General features: G+C 38.5%; 1 protein-coding gene across 1 annotated transcript in view; it reads left to right on the forward strand.

Moving 5' to 3' along the window:
* Positions 1 to 21,143, forward strand: part of THOC2 (THO complex subunit 2) — a 50,904-nt gene that overhangs the window by 25,738 nt on the left and 4,023 nt on the right. The window contains exons 20-37 of the mRNA XM_053473008.1: positions 66 to 162; positions 426 to 543; positions 1,095 to 1,274; positions 1,842 to 2,006; positions 3,398 to 3,673; positions 3,898 to 4,039; positions 4,502 to 4,659; positions 5,083 to 5,211; positions 8,313 to 8,444; positions 8,533 to 8,717; positions 9,120 to 9,304; positions 9,538 to 9,640; positions 9,936 to 10,354; positions 10,605 to 10,663; positions 12,248 to 12,283; positions 17,869 to 18,006; positions 18,547 to 18,613; positions 19,063 to 19,211. Coding sequence (XP_053328983.1) covers positions 66 to 162; positions 426 to 543; positions 1,095 to 1,274; positions 1,842 to 2,006; positions 3,398 to 3,673; positions 3,898 to 4,039; positions 4,502 to 4,659; positions 5,083 to 5,211; positions 8,313 to 8,444; positions 8,533 to 8,717; positions 9,120 to 9,304; positions 9,538 to 9,640; positions 9,936 to 10,354; positions 10,605 to 10,663; positions 12,248 to 12,283; positions 17,869 to 18,006; positions 18,547 to 18,613; positions 19,063 to 19,211 — 2,738 coding nt within the window. The remainder of the gene's footprint in view (positions 1 to 65; positions 163 to 425; positions 544 to 1,094; positions 1,275 to 1,841; positions 2,007 to 3,397; positions 3,674 to 3,897; positions 4,040 to 4,501; positions 4,660 to 5,082; positions 5,212 to 8,312; positions 8,445 to 8,532; positions 8,718 to 9,119; positions 9,305 to 9,537; positions 9,641 to 9,935; positions 10,355 to 10,604; positions 10,664 to 12,247; positions 12,284 to 17,868; positions 18,007 to 18,546; positions 18,614 to 19,062; positions 19,212 to 21,143) is intronic.

Raw genomic sequence — 21,143 nt, forward strand, 5'->3', positions numbered from 1 at the left:
CTACACTCTGAACTACACTATACTTTTTTGCAATAAGTGTTAACATTTTTTGTGTTTTCTTTAAGGTTTAGCCAGCTTCTGCGGGGCGATATTCCGAAAATATCCCATCGAACTGGCCGGTCTCCTGCAGTATGTAGCCAATCAGCTGAAAGCCGGTAAAAGGTACGTTGGTAGAGCGTTTATTTCATTCACCTTTTTTTGTGTACGCATACACTTGCCATCGATTTTTAATTCTAAGAAAATAGGACTTGGGCTTTAGCATGTAACACTCCACGCATTCAATTGTTTTGCGCGTTCATGCCGTGATGCTTTTATGTTCTGCGCGCTCAGATGTACAAATTGCTTGGAGCTGGGTTTATTGAAAGGCCAGCTGCGAGTCTAATGCAGTAGATCACAATATTTTCACGCTCCCGTTTTCCTTTCAGCTTTGATTTACTGATTTTGAAAGAGGTGGTACAAAAGATGGCTGGAATCGAGATTACCGAGGAAATAACAATGGAGCAGCTAGAAGCAATGACTGGCGGAGAGCAGCTTAAGGCCGAGGTGAGCGCGATAACGGGAAGCCTCCTGACACCCGTTCATGTAGATGCCGAAACACCGAATCTATGTGCTATTGTATTATAATCAATGTCTTGTATGTTTCCTCCACTGCCTTATAAAATACCCCCTATTTTACATGTTTTAATACTTAAAAGTAATTGCATTTTACTGTTGATGTGCAATTAATGTTGATTTTTTAGCTAATGATACATACTTTCACTAGCTGAATATTTTCAAAGTTCGTCGTTTCATTAGTCAATAAAGTAAACAGAATTACAGAAACAAAAAATGTGCATCTACATAATTAGTATTTTTTTTAATAGGATCACAATATTCTATTTTGCGTTGTCATGTAATGTTGCGGTCTGGCTCAGCGGCAGATATAGGCTGAATGGTGAAGTATACGAGTTTTGCATCCGCAATTTTCTTAATTTTGTTATTGGCATCAATCATCAATGTAAATACTCAAAACAGGAGCTTTTTTGTCGGACAATGCTGCAGTGAATGTGAAATTGATTCTAACATGTTGTAATTTTGTTTGTATTTATATATAGGGTGGGTACTTTGGACAGATAAGAAACACAAAGAAATCTTCTCAGAGATTAAAAGATGCCTTGCTGGACCACGACTTGGCTCTCCCGTTGTGTCTGTTAATGGCACAGCAGAGAAATGGTGTGATTTTCCAGGAAGGAGGAGAGAAGCATTTGAAGCTGGTGGGGAAGCTGTATGACCAGGCAAGTCCGCTTTCCTCATTTCTCCTAAAGAACACTTTACTTATTCTAGCCAGTTTTAACCCTTTACTTTCCTCATTAGTGTGTCCAGCTTGCCTGTGTTTGGCAAAATATAGAACATCGGGTACGCTTCTAGAAGAAGTGTTAGCGGTTAATGCAGTGACTGAAATGAAGCATGCATGGTATAGGCAGAAGACTGTACGCAGCAGGCCAATAATTGGGGCAGCTTTATTGAGCCATCCATGAGCCAGGATGGAAACCCAACTCACCAATCTTTGCCAACAAATTCTTCTAATTTTTATTGTTTTAGCCTTCCCCTTCTCTTTACATTACATATGATCTAAACTACAATATCTTGGTCAAAGAATGAAGGTATATGTTGGCAGTATTTCACTAAATTCTATAGTATTAATAACTTGCTCCATTTTTATAAAGGTATGAGCCAGCATTATCTCTTAAATGGGTCATCCAAATGCCTAGTGATTTGATCTCCGCGCAACTTTTCTTCGTACGGCTTAAGCATATACTATGATTTCATTTCACATTTTGTCTTTCTCTTTTTCCTTTCAGTGTCATGACACCCTTGTGCAGTTTGGAGGATTTTTGGCATCTAACTTGAGTACAGACGATTACGTTAAGCGGGTTCCTTCTATCGATGTTCTGTGCAATGAATTTCATACCCCCCACGACGCTGCGTTTTTCCTGTCCAGACCTATGTATGCGCATCATATATCAGTAAGTTAATACTTTCTTTCAGATATACATCAAGGAGATCTTGAATACATCGACTGGAACCGTCAGTAAATTTAACAGCGGTTCTTAATACTGCCTAGCTGTCGAATGGCAGGCTTTAACCTTTTATGAGTTATGTCTTTTGTGGGATTAGACGGTCTGAATTGTCCTGTCCTGGCAACAAAATCTATCTATAAATGTCACAGTGTTCCGTTGTTTTAAAGGAAAATATATCCTGTATAAGCTCAGAACTGCATCAGCAAGGTCCATATATCTTGTATTTGTGAACTTGGATTAAAAAAAAAACAGATTGCAGTTTGAGAAATAAAATAGTTAGAACTTGATTAGGAGACTACTATTGAGATGGCTCCAAATCTGTTTAAATATTATCTATTTTTTTCCAAATTTTTTCAATTGGGGATAAGGGTGATCCTATCTTTCAGGTTTGGGGAAAAAAGCCTTAAATGGACAGTTTCTTGTCCCAAACGGTCCTTCTAAATAAAAATGCATATTAATGTATTCTGAGTACTTCAAATGCATTGTTCAGAAAAAAAAAACATAATGTAAAATCTGCCGCCAGGACAAATGCTTTTTTGGGGGATTAAAGTGCGTATGCTCACTGGAGTGTTCCTTTAACGTTTCCATGCCAGGACCTCGTTTTATATTTGAATATCCTGTTTTTCCACAGTCTGGTGTAAGCAGTTTTTTTTAGCATTAATAAAGTGTATCTGTCACTTCACAGCTTCGGGTTGATTGATACAGCATTAAGAATACAGTCAGCGCATAAGAGAGGGTTTTTTTGATGGTTCTGCAGTTTTTAGGCTCTGTTAAATAATAAATGGCAGCTTACTTCCCTTAAGTCTTATCTTGCTTAGCTGGCACAGGTGCTAATTAACCCATCTTGTCTCTTTAACAGTGCAGAACCATTTAAAGGTGTGAATATTTGTATGATTTATTGTTTACTATAAAAGCTGTGTTTAGCTGACATTACTACTTTTAGCAAATCCTGTTTTTTTTCCTGGTCATGGGAGAAAAATTTTATTCCCAGATGTTGAGCAAAGTGGTAAAGAAGCACCATTTTTTATCCAGTATTGGATAAACAGTAGCCCAATCTACTAGACAAACACCTTGACTCCTTGTCATACTGCCTCGTGGTAAACAATATAATGGTGCTATATAAAACAATAAATAATAATAATAATCATTAATCCCCCAACCTGATACTCTAATGAAAGTTTAAGAAGAAACTTCATGAGCATTGCCATAAAAAAAATTCTGTAGGACTTTTGGGAAAGATGATAAAACTTGTACAAATGTACCATATATCATATCTAATATAAGGAGTTTAGCTTATTTGTTGTTGTTTTCTTTTTCTCATTATGTTAAACGCACAGTCTAAATCTGATGAGCTCAAGAAGGCTGAAAAAGGAAGCAAGCAGCAACATAAAGTCCACAAGTACATCACATCGTGTGAGCTTGTGATGGCTCCGGTTCATGAGGCCGTGGTGTCCTTGCACCCTCCCAAAGTGTGGGATGACATCAGTCCTCAGTTCTATGCCACCTTCTGGTCCCTGACCATGTATGATCTTGCTGTTCCAAGATCCAGCTACAGCAGAGAGGTCAATAAGTTGAGGCTCCAGATGAAAGCCATTGATGACAACTTGGAAATGGTAAGCTGTCTTCTGGTTTTGTTCTACTTTTCAGATGCTAAATAAGTTTAAAATAATTCAAGAAAATGTATCAGTATTTAGTAGGGTGAAAACAAATGATCTAAAGAACTTTTAGACGTCTTTAGGTTGTTAATGTTTTTCAGTGAGACGTTATATTAAGCACGGATCTGCCTTGGAAACCAGGCGACAACACATTTGCTTAAAACTTTTTCATGTTCTTGTAGCCTCCTAACAAAAAGAAAAAAGAAAAGGAGAGATGCACTGCACTGCAAGATAAGCTGCTGGAGGAGGAGAAGAAGCAATCCGAGCATGTGGAGAGGGTTCTACATAGAATGAAACTAGAAAAGGACAATTGGCTTTTAGCACGTGAGTCTTTGAGAAAATATCTCTACATTAAATGTATTTCTGTGCCTTTTCATTAATGTGCACTGCATCAGCAAGTACGTATCGGACAAAGCAGTTTAAAAGCTGTAGGCTTGAAGTTCTGCAATGCAGTGGCCAAATAGTTGATATATTTCTGTTTGACTTATTGGAAATAATTTAAAGTGATTGAAATGCTTTTAAACCACATACAAACAATTTTTGCAGAGTAGGTTGTGAGGATTAAAGTGCATTATCCTGAAACTGGAACAAAAAAATGATTGCTAAGATATAGAACGTTCCTTTTTAGAATATTGTCTAAAAAGGAGGAGGCCTTAAAACATGAAATAAAGAAACGTATTTTCAAATGTGCTGTATTTTCAGATTGTACTGCTTTTAAAAAAACATTTACTAGCTAGTTTTTATTTTCCATCAGGTATATAAATGAATGTCTGTCTTTATTTTCAGGGTCGACAAAAAATGAGACAATCACCAAATTTTTACAGCTTTGTATATTTCCCCGCTGCATATTTTCAGCAATTGATGCTGTATACTGCGCTCGATTTGTAGAGCTTGTACATCAACAGAAGACCCCCAATTTTTCTACTTTGCTTTGTTATGACCGAGTGAGTATTTTATTTGCTATTATCTGGTTGAGTAGTGATGCTCTTGATTATTTGCCCTTAGTATAAAGACTCTCAACGCCATCCATTTACTACACATAACACATCTCTTCGAATTCAGCCACATTGAGAAATGACCTGCAGGGGATGTAAACATTTTTCTATACACGTAACAATAAAAAATATTGTTATACTGCACTGCAGATGTTTACATCCAGTTCTGCTTGTGTTTTTTTTTTTTATTATTTGCTTGCGAATGGAAAGAATCATTTTTTTTTGTCTCGAACAGCATTAGGACAGCTTTCAAAACGTCTAGTAAAGCACTAACCCAGACTGACGTTGCGCTGCAGTGTGTGTTCTCGTTCAGTCAACAACCACGTATTTTGTCATCCTAACAAACAGCGATTCTACTCTTGTTGTTTATAGGTGTTCTCCGATATAATTTACACGGTAGCCAGTTGTACGGAGAATGAAGCCAGCCGGTACGGAAGATTTCTCTGCTGTATGCTGGAAACTGTTACAAAATGGCATAGTGATCGTGCCACCTATGATAAGGTACGTAAATAAAGGCAAATCTGCGTCATTCGTTTTACTTTACTGTAAAACATTCATTCTCTACCTCAATTTCCATTATCTCAATAATGGTTTGCTGGCCCACCAGAGCTGGCAATTCCCAATGAATAGTTAATGTACGGATGAATCTGTTTACCGCTCATGCAAATCCCTTTAAGAGGGGATGCCGCACGACTTAATCCTTTCTCCTAGTTCTTACACCTTTTGTACATATGAATCGTGTTTTTGTCTCCTTTTTCCTTTAATATTAATATCATTATACATGTTACTTATTTTCTCTTGTATGTATGAGCTGTGTTTGTGTAGCTTTACATACGTGATTGTACTTGCTGCTCCTCCTTAAGATACATGTGGTACCCAGAACAGCATCTTTTTAAATAACCTCTAGCATGACAGTCCTATGCAGTCTCATATGCAGGTAAAGTCCCAGGACGTCTTTCTACTTACAACAAAAGGTTGTTCCGCCATGATCGCTCAACAAAGTTTTTGGAGTTGAAAGTAAAAATCTGAATCCCTTTACAGACTCGCCATAAAGCATTAGAGTTTCTATAAGGTCACAACTGTTGGTTTCCGTGTTTATTGAAGTTTGTTCTGAGTTTTTAGACATTGTAAGTAGCATAAACATGGGTTTATTCTCTCATTTAGCAGCACTGAAGTCTCTAAATGGTTTGTACAAGATTAATGAACTTGTTGAGATATATAACTATAAATTTGAGGTTGCAAGCAAGTCCTGGTGTGTTGGGGGGAATAGATTATAGCAACACGCAGCAATTTTGAGTGAATTTCCGAGGAGGAGAATAAATGTTGTGTCAGGCTGAATTTGACAGTGGAAGATACGGGAGAACGCGTTCTGTATCTCTGTATGAGAATGCCTCATGTCGAGAATTTGAACTGTTGAGCTCCGTCATCAGCTGGAGACAAGTGATTAAAATCCCAGGCCGTGTATTTAAATATTCATGCTCCCTCTGTCAGTTTGCTTATTCCTTCGTAACACATTTCATTCTGTCACTTCCTGCTGCATGTCAGCAATTCATGTCAATACTCAGTGAAGCATCGAGATTCATTTCACTTATCTCGCTATACAGGAGTCTAAGGTGTGGGGAGGAACACTTCATCTCTCAAAAGATACCGGCCTCTTCTTTACATTAACTTTTGGAAGTCAATTACTCTTACTTTTCGCCAAACATTGTGTAACTACATTGAATTTTATTTCACAAAATTCACTTTTCTGGGTTTTTTTTTTATGCGTTTTCTGGTATTAATTTAGCAGAGAATGCAGTTTTTTTTCTTGGCGGGTACAAATTGGCTATAATGCGTTCCCAATTATTCTTAGAATGCCAATAGCAATCACTTACAGTGCCAGAACCCTGTTTTTTTTTTTTGTTTTTTTTTTTTTTTTTAACAGGGGTTATGTACGTTTCTGTATGCTTTATAATAGAGCAATCTTAAAGGTGCATTTCACCAGATTTTGGTTTCTACGTGGTTAGAAACTGTCTGAATCCCCCCATATCGGCACATGTTGGTATTTGGGGGGATTTTTAGGGACGTGGTTTCAGAGGGTAAAAGGTAATTGCATTGGGAAACTCCTTGACATGCACGGTTAAAAGCCAAGTTAATACAGCTAGCCGTAGCTGAACGGAGCATGCATTGTTTTATGGAAGAGCTATGCGGTCCGTTTCTATTCACGAAGCTCCAGGTTGCGGCTTTCATACTAGTTTATGATGGAGATCTGATTGCATATGTATATTTCTTTGTGTATTAGTGCTGCGCGGGGCTCTCGTAAGCAGAGTTTGCTTTTATCCCGTTCAAACACTAGTGCGTCGGCTGGCTGCCATTAGCCAACCTTTTGCTGCAACAGCCGCATAAATCTTGCTCATTATAACCAATGAGAAGCAAACTTGGCTAGGAATCTCAGACGTGTAAATTTGGAAGCGCTTTGCAAAATTCTAATATTCTTTGCGGTTAAAGTCGGCAAGTTCATTTATCTTTTGTGTATGTAAACAAGCCCACGGAGCGCTCCCCGTAGCTAAAAGCTGTGCGGCTGCCTCCGGCTGGAAGGAGCCCAGCATCTGCCGCGTGTGGAGCTGCAGTCTCTGCTTCTTCATTGCTCTGCCAACGTGTCTCATTAACCTCATGTGTCTTTGGTACAGAACAATTTGTATCGAGCGTACCACTATATGAGAACAGGCTTGGCAGCCCCTGCGGCGTTGTAATATACGGCCACGGCCACGTGAGCTCACCATCTAATAATGGCCCTGTTTTGATGTTCATAGGACACCAGATTTTATTTTTTATCTGTTAAACTATATACTTTATTTTACTGCGTTCTCCTTATGACAGTAACACATTCAATTCAATGATGATTTCTGTCTCTTATTATACATATTATGCACAGAGGTGTTTTATGGCACCCGTGTCCTCTGAGCAATCTTTCTACTTCTGCCCCTTTAACCCTTTGGCTACTGGAGTTTATTTGCCAAAGTGAAAGTTCATGGGTGAGTTTGCGGGGCAGCTGCAGTTTTAACCTTCTGACTTCTTTAGTCCTAAAGATTCCATCTGCAATACTTAGTAGTAGGTAGGGCCGGCTTAGCCCTGCATCATGCATAGATGGAATTTAGATGACATTCAAGGAACCTCACTGCAGTATGTTGTCGATTCATTTAGCAGCTTCGTATTTGGCAGAGCCATGCAATTATTTAGGATCAACACAACGTCTTGCATAAGAAACATCCTGAGTTGGCCCTTATTACCTAGTAATACCAGCAAGTCAAAATCAGAAAAAGATGCAAACACGCATGCAAGTTACAGCTAAACACCATTATGTAGGGAACTAATAATAATAATAATAATAATAATACAAACAATAACAAAAAATAACCAAAACAATAAAAAATGCAAACGCTATGGCAAATGTATGTCCCTTTCTTTTTTACAGCGATACAGCCATACACTTTGTTCCACCTACTACACCTACTCTGAAAGGCTCTTATAGATGGGATGAAATACTGTATTTTTTATGAATCTAAGGTGTTAACATTTTGTGTGCCTTTTTAAATGTGATCTGGTCTTGTGTTTTCTCCAAGGATTGTGGCAATTATCCAGGATTTGTAACAATATTACGGGCAACTGGGTTCGATGGTGGAAACAAAGCAGACCAACTGGATTACGAGAATTTCCGCCACGTGGTGCATAAGTGGCACTACAAGCTAACAAAGGTAATTGGTGTGCAAGACACCCCCCTCGCACCTACTGATAATGCTTAAAGCGTGACTAAACCAAGCGCGTTCTTCTGTTCCTTTTCAGGCCTCTGTTTATTGTCTCGAAACCGGCGAATATACTCATATCAGGAATATTCTTATCGTATTAACCAAAATCCTGCCGTGGTATCCCAAGGTCCTGAATTTGGGACAAGCCTTGGAGCGCAGAGTTCACAAAATTCGCCAGGAAGAGAAGGACAAAAGACCCGATCTATATGCATTGGCCATGGGGTAAAATAATCAAACCAGTGTGGGGCAAAAAGAGAAATGACGTGTTGCAGTCGGTGATATAGCACAAGTTCTTCTGGACAAGAACATATGATAAATATTGTAAAGTTTTTGCAAGCAGATCCATATAAGAATTATACCCGGGAAAAACTTTTTTTTATGAATCCATGATAATTGTGTTTGGTTTAAAGTCTAAACGAGCAGCCTTTAGAATATAGGAGACATTTGTTTGTATGGTACTATGATAATAGAATTGTGTTTTAGATGGTTAGGGCTGATAACTAAGTACGTGTGGCACATTAAAGCCCTTGAGGTTTGAGCAATGGTTTGCTTGGCTGCTTCTTATATGCCATCATTTATTATTTTCCATTTTCTGTGCATATTTAACACTTGTGCGAATTGCAGCTACTCAGGACAGTTGAAAAGCAGGAAACCTTTCATGGTACCTGAAAATGAGTTTCACCATAAAGATCCACCTGCCAGGAGCACTGTTCCACCAACAGTACAAAACGGCCCGGGTACTGCAAGCCAATCTGCGTCTGTCATGGTGAACGCAGCCAGACCTGAAGATGGCGCTACAGATGATGCCGGTAAGCCAAAATGTTGCTTGTCATCTTATAGGCGGCTGGTGCATCAGTCTTTGAATTAAATACTATTATTGTGTAAGTAAAATATGCTTGCTAGAATTCTCAACCATTAAACCGAGCTTATTTGTAGTGTTGAATGCTCATTTTGATCAAATCTTTTTCTTTTGTTTTTTTTTTGTCTTGAATATCGTTCATTCTATATATGGTTTGTAATGTGGATTTTTTTCCTCCCCTAGAAAAACTAAAAGAAAAATCTCAGAGTACTATGAAAGTTGTTGGTAAAACTGCCAGCTCAACACCAAAGGTGACCACAAGTAATGGCAGCAACCTTGCTAACAGGTGTGTGTTGGACTTCTCTCTCTCTCTATAGAGTTTGCTACTCTTGTTAACTCAATGTCAGTTTTCATGCATGCAGCGATTTTGGTTTTTGTTTTAAATTTCATGGAAAACTATTTCTTATAACCTTTTGGGGATCATTAACCATAATTTCATTAGGAATATTGGTTACAAGAGCTTACTATTCACAGTATCAGGCACATTTATGCTTGTTTTTTGTTTAGTTTTTCTTTTTTAGGATGCCTGTGTAAAGTGCGCAGTATTTGTTGTTCTAAAAAAAATAATTCTTATTGTGCAGCAAAATCATCAAAGAAAAAGACGATAAAGATAAAATTGTGAAGGAAAAGGAGAAAGATAAACGAGAGAAGACTCCAGTGGCACCCCAAGATACCAAGGCACTTGGGAAGGACGGAAAAGAAAAGACGAAGGAAGATCGGCCAAGCAAAGATGAGAAACTACGTGACGCCAAGGAGAAAACGCCTAAATCCGATAAAGAGAAAGTCAAGAAAGAAGATAAGTCTCAGAAGGAAGAAAAATCCAAGGCTCTCATGGTGAATGCCGAGTCAAAACTGGTTCTAGAGAAGGAGCCCTCAAGAGAGAAAGATTTATTAAAGGAAGCTAAATCTAAGGAAGGCTCTAAAGGTGGAGATAAGACAGCCGTTGCTGGGTCCTTGAAGTCTCCTGTTCCCCGGTCTGATATATCTGAACCTGAAAGGGGTATGTTTTCCCTCAAGAACTGTCCTCTTTAATAGCACATATATTATACATGCAAGCTCTTGGTAAACGTTAATGCTTCTCTGAATAATAATTTTTCTTGTTGTTACATTTAATTTATCATATTCTGCAAGCCCTCTGTAGTTCGCTAAATGCCAATGAATCGGTTGTTTTTATTGTGGGTAGTAAAACAACTCTTGTGTGTGATATTTTTTTTTTGTTTGTTTTAACTTTATTTTTCTTCTCATTTCAGAACAAAAACGACGCAAAATTGATACACATGCTTCTCCTTCACATTCCTCAGCAGTAAAGGTTAGTATGGCATGAGGAAGGCTGTATCCATAATAGGCTTACCTGTATGGCGTACCAACATCCGTCTTCCTTCAAGTTTGGTGCCAATTATCCACTGGAAACCACTGGAGTGTTTTGGTTTTTTTTCCCTCCAATTTTATATTTTTTTTTTCTTTTTTTTTTTTAAGTTGGTATTTTTGTATATTGAAATTGAGGTAGAATTTTCCCTCTTTGGACTATTTTTTCTATGCGATATATTTTTTTTCGTACGCAAGAGAAATAAAAAAAAAAATCTTCAAGGACCTAGCATTCATATTTTTGTAAATAGCCTGCAAATTGATATTTTTTTTCGAGAGAGCTTGTTCAAAAGTGCCTGAATATTAATAAGCAGAGTCGGTATGTAATTGTTTGAGGGCGTGCATCAGCTACAAGCAACTCATCTTGGAGCTGAATCAAGAATATTTATTTTTCTCGACTGCATTTTTGAAGAAAACCTAGCACTGAAGATTTCTGGATCAGACAGGGATATACAAGATACCTCCTGAATTCCTCAGGCATCTTGAGATTCGCTGCCGAAATGTGCCTTCCAGAAAGGAATCCTGAAAGGAGTTCCATTTAAAGTCTGGCGATCGTCCCTCCTCTAGTTGTGTAAATTGAATGCGCTTGCAGCTTCGTTTAGATCGTATCTGGAAGGTTTATTTTTATCCTGTTGTGTGTTGATCCCTGCATTACGATAAAAGCAGATGTGGCAGCTATGGTATCCATCCTCCTACCAACCCAAGAGAAAACCCACTGGCATTGATGCAGCACAAAATCGTGGGCATAGGCGCCACTGAAGATGAAGGGTAGCTAAATCCTTCTCCTCGTATAATCTGTAATTCCAAAACCTCGATTTATCTGGGAGTTTGCCGCTGTTAAACTTTAAGTCCACGGCGCCTCTTCAGGAGCATTTCTTATCGAATTGCCGAGATGAGTCTTGCAACAGTGGAACACCAGCACTTTTTTTCCCAATGCAAATTTTTTTGTATGGGTAAGGTAATGTGGCCTGATAGAATTTACATTTTGGTAACACATGGGACTCTGATACAAAAAAAAAAGACAAAAATAAATAAATTTGTACTTGCAAGTTTCTCCTTTTTTTTTTTTCCTTTGGTTTTGTTATTTTCTTCGATGATCTTTTTTATTTCTACCGAATGGCCTCCCGTTTAAACAATGGGTGCCTAAGTGCTAGATTAATTTATTTTTCCATTTTTTTTTTATTAGTGCTTAAATTGTTTCAGGATATATATTTTACATATATCTCAGTATACAGCCATAATTCACTAAAACACATTTTTATATTACATTTTTAATACACATAACTGAAACCAACGTTTCTTTCTCAAAACGTGTAGTGATCTTTATTTTTTTTCATTTTTTTTTTTTTTTTTTTTTTTGATATGTAGATGTTTCCATGTTGACTTTCTTTGCTCAGTATTAACAGCATCAAAAGATTTATTCCCCCCTTCCTAAAGGAGTAGATGTATTGTCTGACGGTCACAACCCATGGCTCTGGTTACTGACAACTATGCCAGCTCACGTGTCATCTCCATTCATTTTCTACAGGACAACCTCAGTGAATTTAAGGAATCTTCAGCAAAGGTTTGAGTTCCTTTTACGTTTTTATGCTTTTAAATGTGGATTTACCGTTTCAAAAATGACTGAGATTTATAAAAAAAAATAAGAAGAAAACAAGGTGATTGTTGGTTGCATAAAATCGTATGGTTTCAGGTGTTCTTTAAATTAAGCTGACCCTCTGCCACTTAGACAAAACATTAATTGTACACTGAAAATAAACCTTGGCACATCTGTCATCGTATTCCTTCAGCGTAAAAACAATGCAGAAATATGTAAGAAGCCTTCCGTTTCTTTGGTAACAGCCTATCAATGAGGCAAAATTTACATGATTAAAGGGACATTCTACCGTCCCTAAGAGCCCAGCTAAAGAAGAATGCCTATTAAAGCAGCTCTGCAAGTGGCCTCCTGATTGGCTACTTGAAGCAGCCAGTCTGTGGCAGGAAAGAGCGCCCGTTGACTTTCCATGCATGGTGGTCTGAATAGACCCCACCAAACCAGCGCTGGAGCTGACTGTCCGTAAGTACATTACGTATAAAGAGATGTGAAAATAGCTAGATACCCCGGTGCATTTACAAAAGAGACACAACAGACATTTAACAGGACCTCTCAGCTGTCGTATACATTAATGTACATATGACAGCTGGAGTGTCTGTTTCTGAAAAGGTTTCGCTCATACTACCTATACTCACACTACGTTGCTATTGTTTTACGACAACATTTAAGCCTTTGCACCAATATTGCCCTCTCTATGGATTACCCGCTTGTGTGTTTCTCATGTACTAAGCACCCAGATTGTTCCAGCTGAGGGGCCATCTGGGGTTGCAACAACAAATGCTTCTCAAGGAGCTTCCAGCTACCATGTAACCATTTTTAGAAACCATATAAACTATTTTCCTTGAATAGTCTCTTTAAACACTGTGTTTTAAATACATTTTAAAGCATGCAAATTGATGCAGACGTTTTGGAGTTGGAAAATGAAACTCCTGTCCCCAGGAAGCATACTGTAGCATGGCAGCAGCGGGTAGCATGTATGCTAGCAATGCAACAGTGTCCAGATAACATACATTGAACATACGTTGAAGGATTGGCTGTCGCTACCCCTATTGATTCCAGTAAGATGTCGGCTGCTGGAGCCCATAAAATGGTACTAACTTCTGATGTAAGATCAGTATTCACTTACATTGGCAAACTGCTTTATATTCTCAATGTCAATGACCCACCTTTTTGATTCAGATATGATCCTCCCAATATTGTCTCGTTCTACACATTTGCAAGCAGGACACAAATGCCCAGTCCATTTTAGTGTTCATGCATGTTGGCCTGTTTGCCCATCTAATCAGTAGACCCAAAAGTGTAGACTACCCTGAGGCAGATGTCTAGATCTAGATAATAAAGCAGCAGTCCAATGCTACAGGTTTCACCGGAGGATCATTCGTTAAGCAAAGACTTAACGTCCCTGCTTTTCTTGTGGAAATAACACATGAAATTATGTATTTTATTCTAAAATAAAAAAATGAAGTAAATGGCTGCCTCGTTGATGAATATTGCCTGCCAGAGTGTCTGGCTGACCCAATGTGTGTGTGATTATTGAGCAATGCGGGGTTCGGCCATCTATAGCAGCTCTTAATTCATTGGCTCTGAAACTAAATCTGAATCTATTTAGCATCTAGCAATCGTTAGCATTTTAGTTCAGCTTTTGATTCATTCCCACGTTTCTGTAATAACCACAAGATAGTTAGTAGCCCACTTTGCTTTGGTGTGTGCCGCCGGGATGGTTTCTGTAAGTTGAAGAACGTAAATGACTTTTCCAAAATGGAAGCTTGTTCTCTATCTGTGTCCCCCTTTTTTCATTAATTTCCTCGCTCATGTGTTTACAGTTTTTGAGATGTTCCGTCGCGGTCTAATCTCATCTATGGGGACTGTCTCCAGTCAGCTGTGTTGTCTTGGATTACAGTGCGATCTTTGTTTCGGCTTAATGGGGTTCATCTGTAATCAACAGAATATCGGTGCAGATAATGCCGAATTCCCAGTCTTTGTTCAAAACACATGTTGCATTAGCATTCCAATAGTCTGCATATTCCTTTTTCCAGTGTAATTAAAAGTGCATTGTTCTTTGCCGAAAGAATGGAGACCAACTGTGGCCACCGAATGTCATTAAAAAGAGGGGGGAAAACTTTGAGTTTCTAACTTCTCTGTGACTTACAAGTTCAAGATTTAGCATCAAGTTTCTAGGTATTTTTTTATTTTTTTTTTATCTCCCGGACACCCAGTCACAAGAATCAATTACTCTGACTAATTTTAATATGTATTCCTGAAAATATGAGAACCATAAAAACACCTAACCTAGAAGTTACAACCTTGTGCTGCAGCTTCCCTCCTCCATGGTCCAACATTTCTTGCCCCCCCATGCATTTGCAAATGGAACACTACTCAAATTTAAAGGGATTCCATAACAATCATTTAATATATGATTTAATATATATTGACACAAAAAACAGCCAATTTAGGTTAAATTGTAGTACCAGCGCCAGAGTAGATGTGCTGAGCCTCAGCTGTCACTAGAGATCTAGGCAAAAAAATTGTTTAAGCGAATCAAAAAACTAAATATCTCTCACTCTACTTTAAAGAGAGTGCATGAACGGAAGTGGTAGAGACTAATACAGGAAGAAAATATTAACTTGCATTGGATAGGCATATCGCTGTACTGAATCCATCCGAATGGGCAGACCAGATGGGTCGCATGGTCTCTATCTGCTGTCAAACTTAGAATTTCAGTGCAACCTAGTTACAAATAATTAGCAGTCTAAATTTTCTTTTATTAAATTAGCTGTGTTTTCTTTATTGTTACCCCTAGTCTCTCCTTTATCGAAGAGCCGATCAATAGACGTGGCCTGGGGCTCAGCACGTTTTGAGCTGACGTTGACAAAATTGAGCAAACACAGTAAATAGGATTCTGCCCACCGTGCTTGTGGAGGTCACGTAACGGCTCGCGTTATATAATGCAAGGGGTTGGTGACTCTAAGGGTATTATGTCCTCTATTTTGCACTTGCAGGGGATTTAGGTAGTATGTTTGTTTATTTCAGTAAAATATATTTTTAACTCTGTAATTTCTGCACGTTGGAACGCCTTTGTCTTCCTTCAAGGTCCTTCTCTTACTCTGCTGTGAACACCCAAAATATTGACGCTGTCTTATAGTTTCACCAAATTTAGAACAAGCCTTAATAGACAAGTCTTTTATTAATATGTAATAATGTTGCCCTTTAACCTTTGTATAAGAATACTGATTAGTTAGCGCAACTTAACTTTAGTTGGAAAAATGTTTCTTTAACGCCGTAAGGACCAGGCTGTTTTTAGTTTTTGTACCCTTTGGGTGCTCACGTTTAGCGGTAGTTTTATATTGTTTTTTTCAGGACAAGAAGGGTTTTCTTCAGATACAATTGTTTCTGATCATATCTAATTTCCTATAAAAAAAAAATTCTCAAAAATCTTTTTGGAAATTAGCGTTTTGCTATTTCCAAATTTGATTATTCTGTCCCATGTGATATTTCTGGTATCTTTAAAGCTGGCCAATGCAGTTTACTCCATCAAACCATATATTTTTGAAAACTAGACACCCCAGGTTATTTCAGATGCTGGTATTTTAATCCTTTCCATGAATGATATTCTACCACCAGCATTTGCCAAAGTTTGTGGTAGTCATTTTATTTGTATTTTTTTTTCACACACACTGTACTTCAGATATGAATTTATATCTCCAGGTATATGTCCCTATCACCCCCCCCCCTCCAATATTCAGTGTAAAGCAACATACGGTATTTTGATTAGTGATATCACCCATGCATGAGTTTTTCTGGTGTTTGGGGGATAAAAGGCCGCATTGGGGGAGTGCGCTTTTGGGGGGGCCATTTTGGTCAGTCTGTGCCTGTGCCCTATATTTTAGTCCGGCCACTCCAATTTACCCCATCAAACTATTCATTTTAAAAGAAAAAAAAAAATTAGACAGCCCTTGGGGTAGCTAAATTGCCATGATTTAATTGCCAGTCACGTCATTGATGGTTAACTGACTGTTTTTGTTCGACATGCCTGGCCCATCATTGGTCGTTAAAGGGTTAAATTATTTCAAAACCAATAACATAATTGGAGTAAAACTTTAATGAAAGGTTATAGCCTCACCAACAAAGAATGCATATTACAGGGTTAGTGAATGCGTATTAAAGTGCATTAAAGGAAAACCATTACAGCACTTACCTTTAGGAGGGGATGCAGCAAGACGCCAGCATAAGCAGCCAGTAAGAGACAGAAAGGCACTCATACTAAAAGAAACTGCTTCTTGCAAGCGATGAGATCTGTTTACTATAGGGAGAATTGGCTTCCATACTAAGAGACCAACAAAGTCCGGCTCCTAAAGCTAGAAGAGCTGCGTTGGCCCAACTCAACGGATGGGGAGACTCTAGAGAAATCTGACTGATATAACTATACATTACCCAGGGCCAGCCAAGCTCTTCCTGCAGCAGAAGCTCATTGTGATTGGACCTTTGAGTTGCGGAAACCTCAACTCTCCTGTAAATTCTGCTACCAACTCTCTTTTTAGTAAATAAACCCTTGTGTGTCAACTATTTTTTTATTTTTATCAATACACACCACCACCTGAAGTTGAACAGTAGCAAGGACATTTGGGAACCTTATTCATCTTTTCATATATAAAACAATTGTAGCCTAAATAAAGCCATATACTCACCAAGAATTGTTAGGTATTGATTAAAAAAAAGCTTGTTTTTTTGTATTAAAATAACCTTTACTATATTTTTTTATTATTGTTAACCAAGACATGTACTTCTTTCCAAAAATGCTAGGCTAGTGATCTTATTTTGGATTTTTGATTAGTCTATCTTTGGCTTAAATCAGCACATGGCCAGTGGCATGATCCAGTGAATCGCAACGTTCCATTGGCTGCTATGGTGACAAGACCACTTTTCAAGCCAGAATCATAGTTTTTACAAAAATGTAAATCATTTATTTGTATATCAGAACAAATTATTGCCAGTTAAGGCATTTTATTATGTCTGTCTTGCTTATGTCCTCGATTTTGACTACTTTGTCTTTTAATGACCCTTTCTATGACCCCTTTATGTTTTGTGTACCCGTGAACCTATTTACCAGACATAGGTTCAAAAATCAGTTTCCATCTATAATAAGTAGATTATACACGCACGCACAACAAATGTGTGTTTCTGGCCCACTAATGTGAGTTACATCATGAATGACTTCTGAAATATGCAAACTTAAGTAATTTGTGATGGAACTCTGTTACGGAAGGCAAATTTCACAATGTTCCGTTTTTAATAAAAGCAACCACAGTTCCCATGGTGTCTGAAGATAAACATCGCACTTCATGCTGATCTCGCAATGACTTTGCTTTAGCATTTCAAAGGCGTAATATTCGTCTAGCAGCTTTGCTTCCGAGGATATGGATACATGCAAACACAACTCTAATCCCACGCAAGTAGTGTTTAGCATCAGAAGAGGAAATGAATGATTGCAAAGTGGTATTTTCTGTTCAGTACTCTGCATACGGCTGTAAAGTTGTAATGTTCTGTTCATTTAACAGCACTACACAAACCACACTTCACCAACAATAACCAAGAGCAAGGAGAAAGAGGTCGAGAAGAAAGACATGGACAAATCTAGAGAGAGGTCACGGGAAAGAGAGAAGAAAGAGGAAAAGGAAAGAAAAGAGAGGAAGCGGGTTTGTGCCTTCTTTTATACATATATAGCATTTTCCCAGCCCTATACATGTGCAAAGCATCTCCACTTTATGGACATTAGGAGCTCAAACATGTGTTTAAAGGCACATCCTGTAACAAAATCCCAAAACCTTTCCATTTTTGTTGTTAACAGAATCTATGCAATATAAAAGTACTTGATTTTCTTGTTTCCTCTGGAATTTAATAATCATTTACATAATCAGTCTTGCGTGTATTTCAGTTGGGATTAGCATTGTCAAAGTGGGTCAATCACTTTATCCAGCGATGTAGTGTTCTGTTGATTGCATGTCACTTACTCAAATAGAAGTTACCTTGGAGTATTCCTTTCGATGGATTTTCCATGTTACACCCCTGGGACTTGTTTGTTAATCTAATACGCAGATACAATACTTCATCAGAATGTGTCTATATAGTATGTCGGTATTTGCCAACGGTCAAATGGATACGAGTTAAACATTTTACTGTACTTCTAACCGGTTTTGCAGATGTATAAAAAGTATCTCTTTGAAATGTCACTCCAGGATCACTCAAACAATGAACGGGAGGTGACTCAAGAGTCAAAACGACGCAAGGAAGAAAATGGAACTAGTGAGTACATCACAGTTTGAACCCCTATCGATAAAAGTTTAATGCAGACAGTTTTCTTGCCAAATTCAGTCGTCTTTATTCAATACATGCAGTTACCTTTAATAATTTGAGTGCCATAGAGGCTTGTATGTTTTACACTACATAGTGAGAAATTATTTGAGGTAACGTATGGGACAACATAAAAATAAAAAAGTGACCTCTGTTTCTGTCGCATTATATAAATATAAAAAGAGCTTTATATAGTTTTTGCTGGTTAGTATATTGGCATGAATAGTTTATATTTCACATACTAAAGGCTACTTTTACAAGCTTCTTTCGGCAGGTGCTTGGAATATAAATCCAGTTTAAACGACCCGTCCATTTCTTGCTCATGCACAGCCCACTTTTTTTTTCTTAGGCCACCCACTGTAGGAAACCTCTCTCAACCTCCGTTCTCTGTTCTGTTTTAGGTATTTCCTCTAAACACAATAAAAGTGAGAGTCCCTCTGATTCCCCACACTCCAATGAAAAAGAGAAAACTAAATCAAAATCATCAAGTAAGGAGAAAGGAGATCTCATGAAATCAGAGAAAATGGAGAAAAGTTCCGGAAGCAAAAAGGTACGTTTAAAGAATTCATATTATTTGACTGATTTTCTTCTTTGTTTAAAGTACTTGCTTTCCCGGTGAGATTTCTGTATCCACAAAAGTGTTCCTCTGGCTTAAGTTTTTCCATGTTAACCTTTTGCGGGACAAATTGTATAATTTTATAGTTATGGCATATATACCTTTTTAAATAGGATCTAATGTTTGCAATCACTCATTTATGTTTCTAGTTAAAAACATGCTTGGTTTGGTGGGGGGGATTTGGGTCCATACTTGAGACCATACTACCACCTCCGACGCCTTTTCAAAGGTCCTTGGGCAGACCTCCATGTTACCCTCAGCTTTACCTCCTTACCCATAGCCTGTGGGAGGGCTCCCTGGGAAATGTTGATCTTTTAACCAGACGGGCTATAGGCCGGTGAAGCTCTCCAGGTCAGGACTCAATGGTCATGTTGTCCAATTCCAATCTGGTGTTTTGAGGGACACCCAGCTCTACTGATGTAGTAAGGTTTCTCCCCATTCAAATTTTCATTTTGAAAGATCCAGTGGATGTTGTACTGGGTGATGCACAATGTTTTTTCATGATGAGCCGAACTTTGTGGACACCGGTTATCGCTTCTAGCGTGGCAATCTTTATTTTTTTGTATGGCTGGAGTCCAACCTTGGCTTCTGGAGACCAACAGTGCTTTTTTCGTCTGTTCTGGAGACCACAGAGCACAGTGTTGCACATCCTTTCTGGAGCCCATTTAGCAGGCTACTTAAGTTGTTTGGTGAGGGGGGTGTTCTGCTTTTACAATGTCTGTCTGTGCCTGGGAAGCTTTTATCTGCTCTTTGGCAAGACAACTTATAATAGGAGCTCTAATCCTCCTGATGAGAAAGATGCACCTAGAAAGGTCCAAGCATGTGTAAACTGCTAGGTAATGCTGTGGGATTTTTCTCAAACTCTGTTCCACCTGCTAGGGTCAAGTTTGGTCTTGGAATGAACCTCCTGTCTGAGGGGGAACTTCAAGCCCTGTTTTAACACTTAAGAAGTTTGGCATTAGAAGCCTCGTGCTTCTAATGCCATTCACTCAGAAGAAGAACCAGGGTCCTCTTCTGAGACCGAAACTGGTACTGATCATCATCCTTCCTCAGAAGAAGGTGAATTGAAAGAAGAATCCTATGTCTTACATGTGGGAAAATTAATTACAACATTACACATAGAGGAAGATGTCTTCTCTAAGAAAACCTTTCTAAGGATGTTCCCAAAAATGAAGTCCATAACCCCCCCCTCAATCATTTAAGAATGTCTGATGGAGCAGATAACACCTCCAAAAATCGTCTGTGCAGTATACCTTTTCAAGGTAAAGATTTATTTGGCAGTGAGCTGGAAATCATTCTAGAGCTAACTATAGGGCGACAAGATTTGGTTCCCCACAGAGGAAAGCTCCACCAAAATCTGAATCTAATTCTGTGGACTCTACTATCAAAGAAGGTTCTGGCTCCAAATGTGTTCCAGTTGTGGGCAGACTAAGCCATTTTTGCAACAAGCGGAGGCAGATAACCTAAGATCCCTGGATTCCAAAGATTATCCTTCAGGGGTATGCCATTGAATTTTACAGGAAGCCACTCTTGCTTCTGAGTATCCTATTGCCGTTAGGATCCTTACAAGAGGGCTGGCTTGTCTGCCATCCTAAAATAATTAATCGCAAAAGAAGTCCTACACCCAGTTCCCCCTCAGGAGATTTGCTTAGGCACCTACTCCCCAGTCTTTGTTGTTCCAGTGATGAGGCAATGAGTTTGATCATCAATCTCTGTTTCATAAACCAGGATTTAGGATGAAATCTATAACATTCACAATAGAGACCCTGTCTTGAGTAGCCTTAATGGTGCCGATAGACTTACAAGAGGCATATCTATATGGACCATCGGTGATTCCTCTCCCCTCCATGCCAGTTTTGTGCAATT

Source organism: Spea bombifrons, chromosome 8, assembly GCF_027358695.1.
Source record: "Spea bombifrons isolate aSpeBom1 chromosome 8, aSpeBom1.2.pri, whole genome shotgun sequence".
NCBI classification, from domain to species: domain Eukaryota; kingdom Metazoa; phylum Chordata; class Amphibia; order Anura; family Pelobatidae; genus Spea; species Spea bombifrons.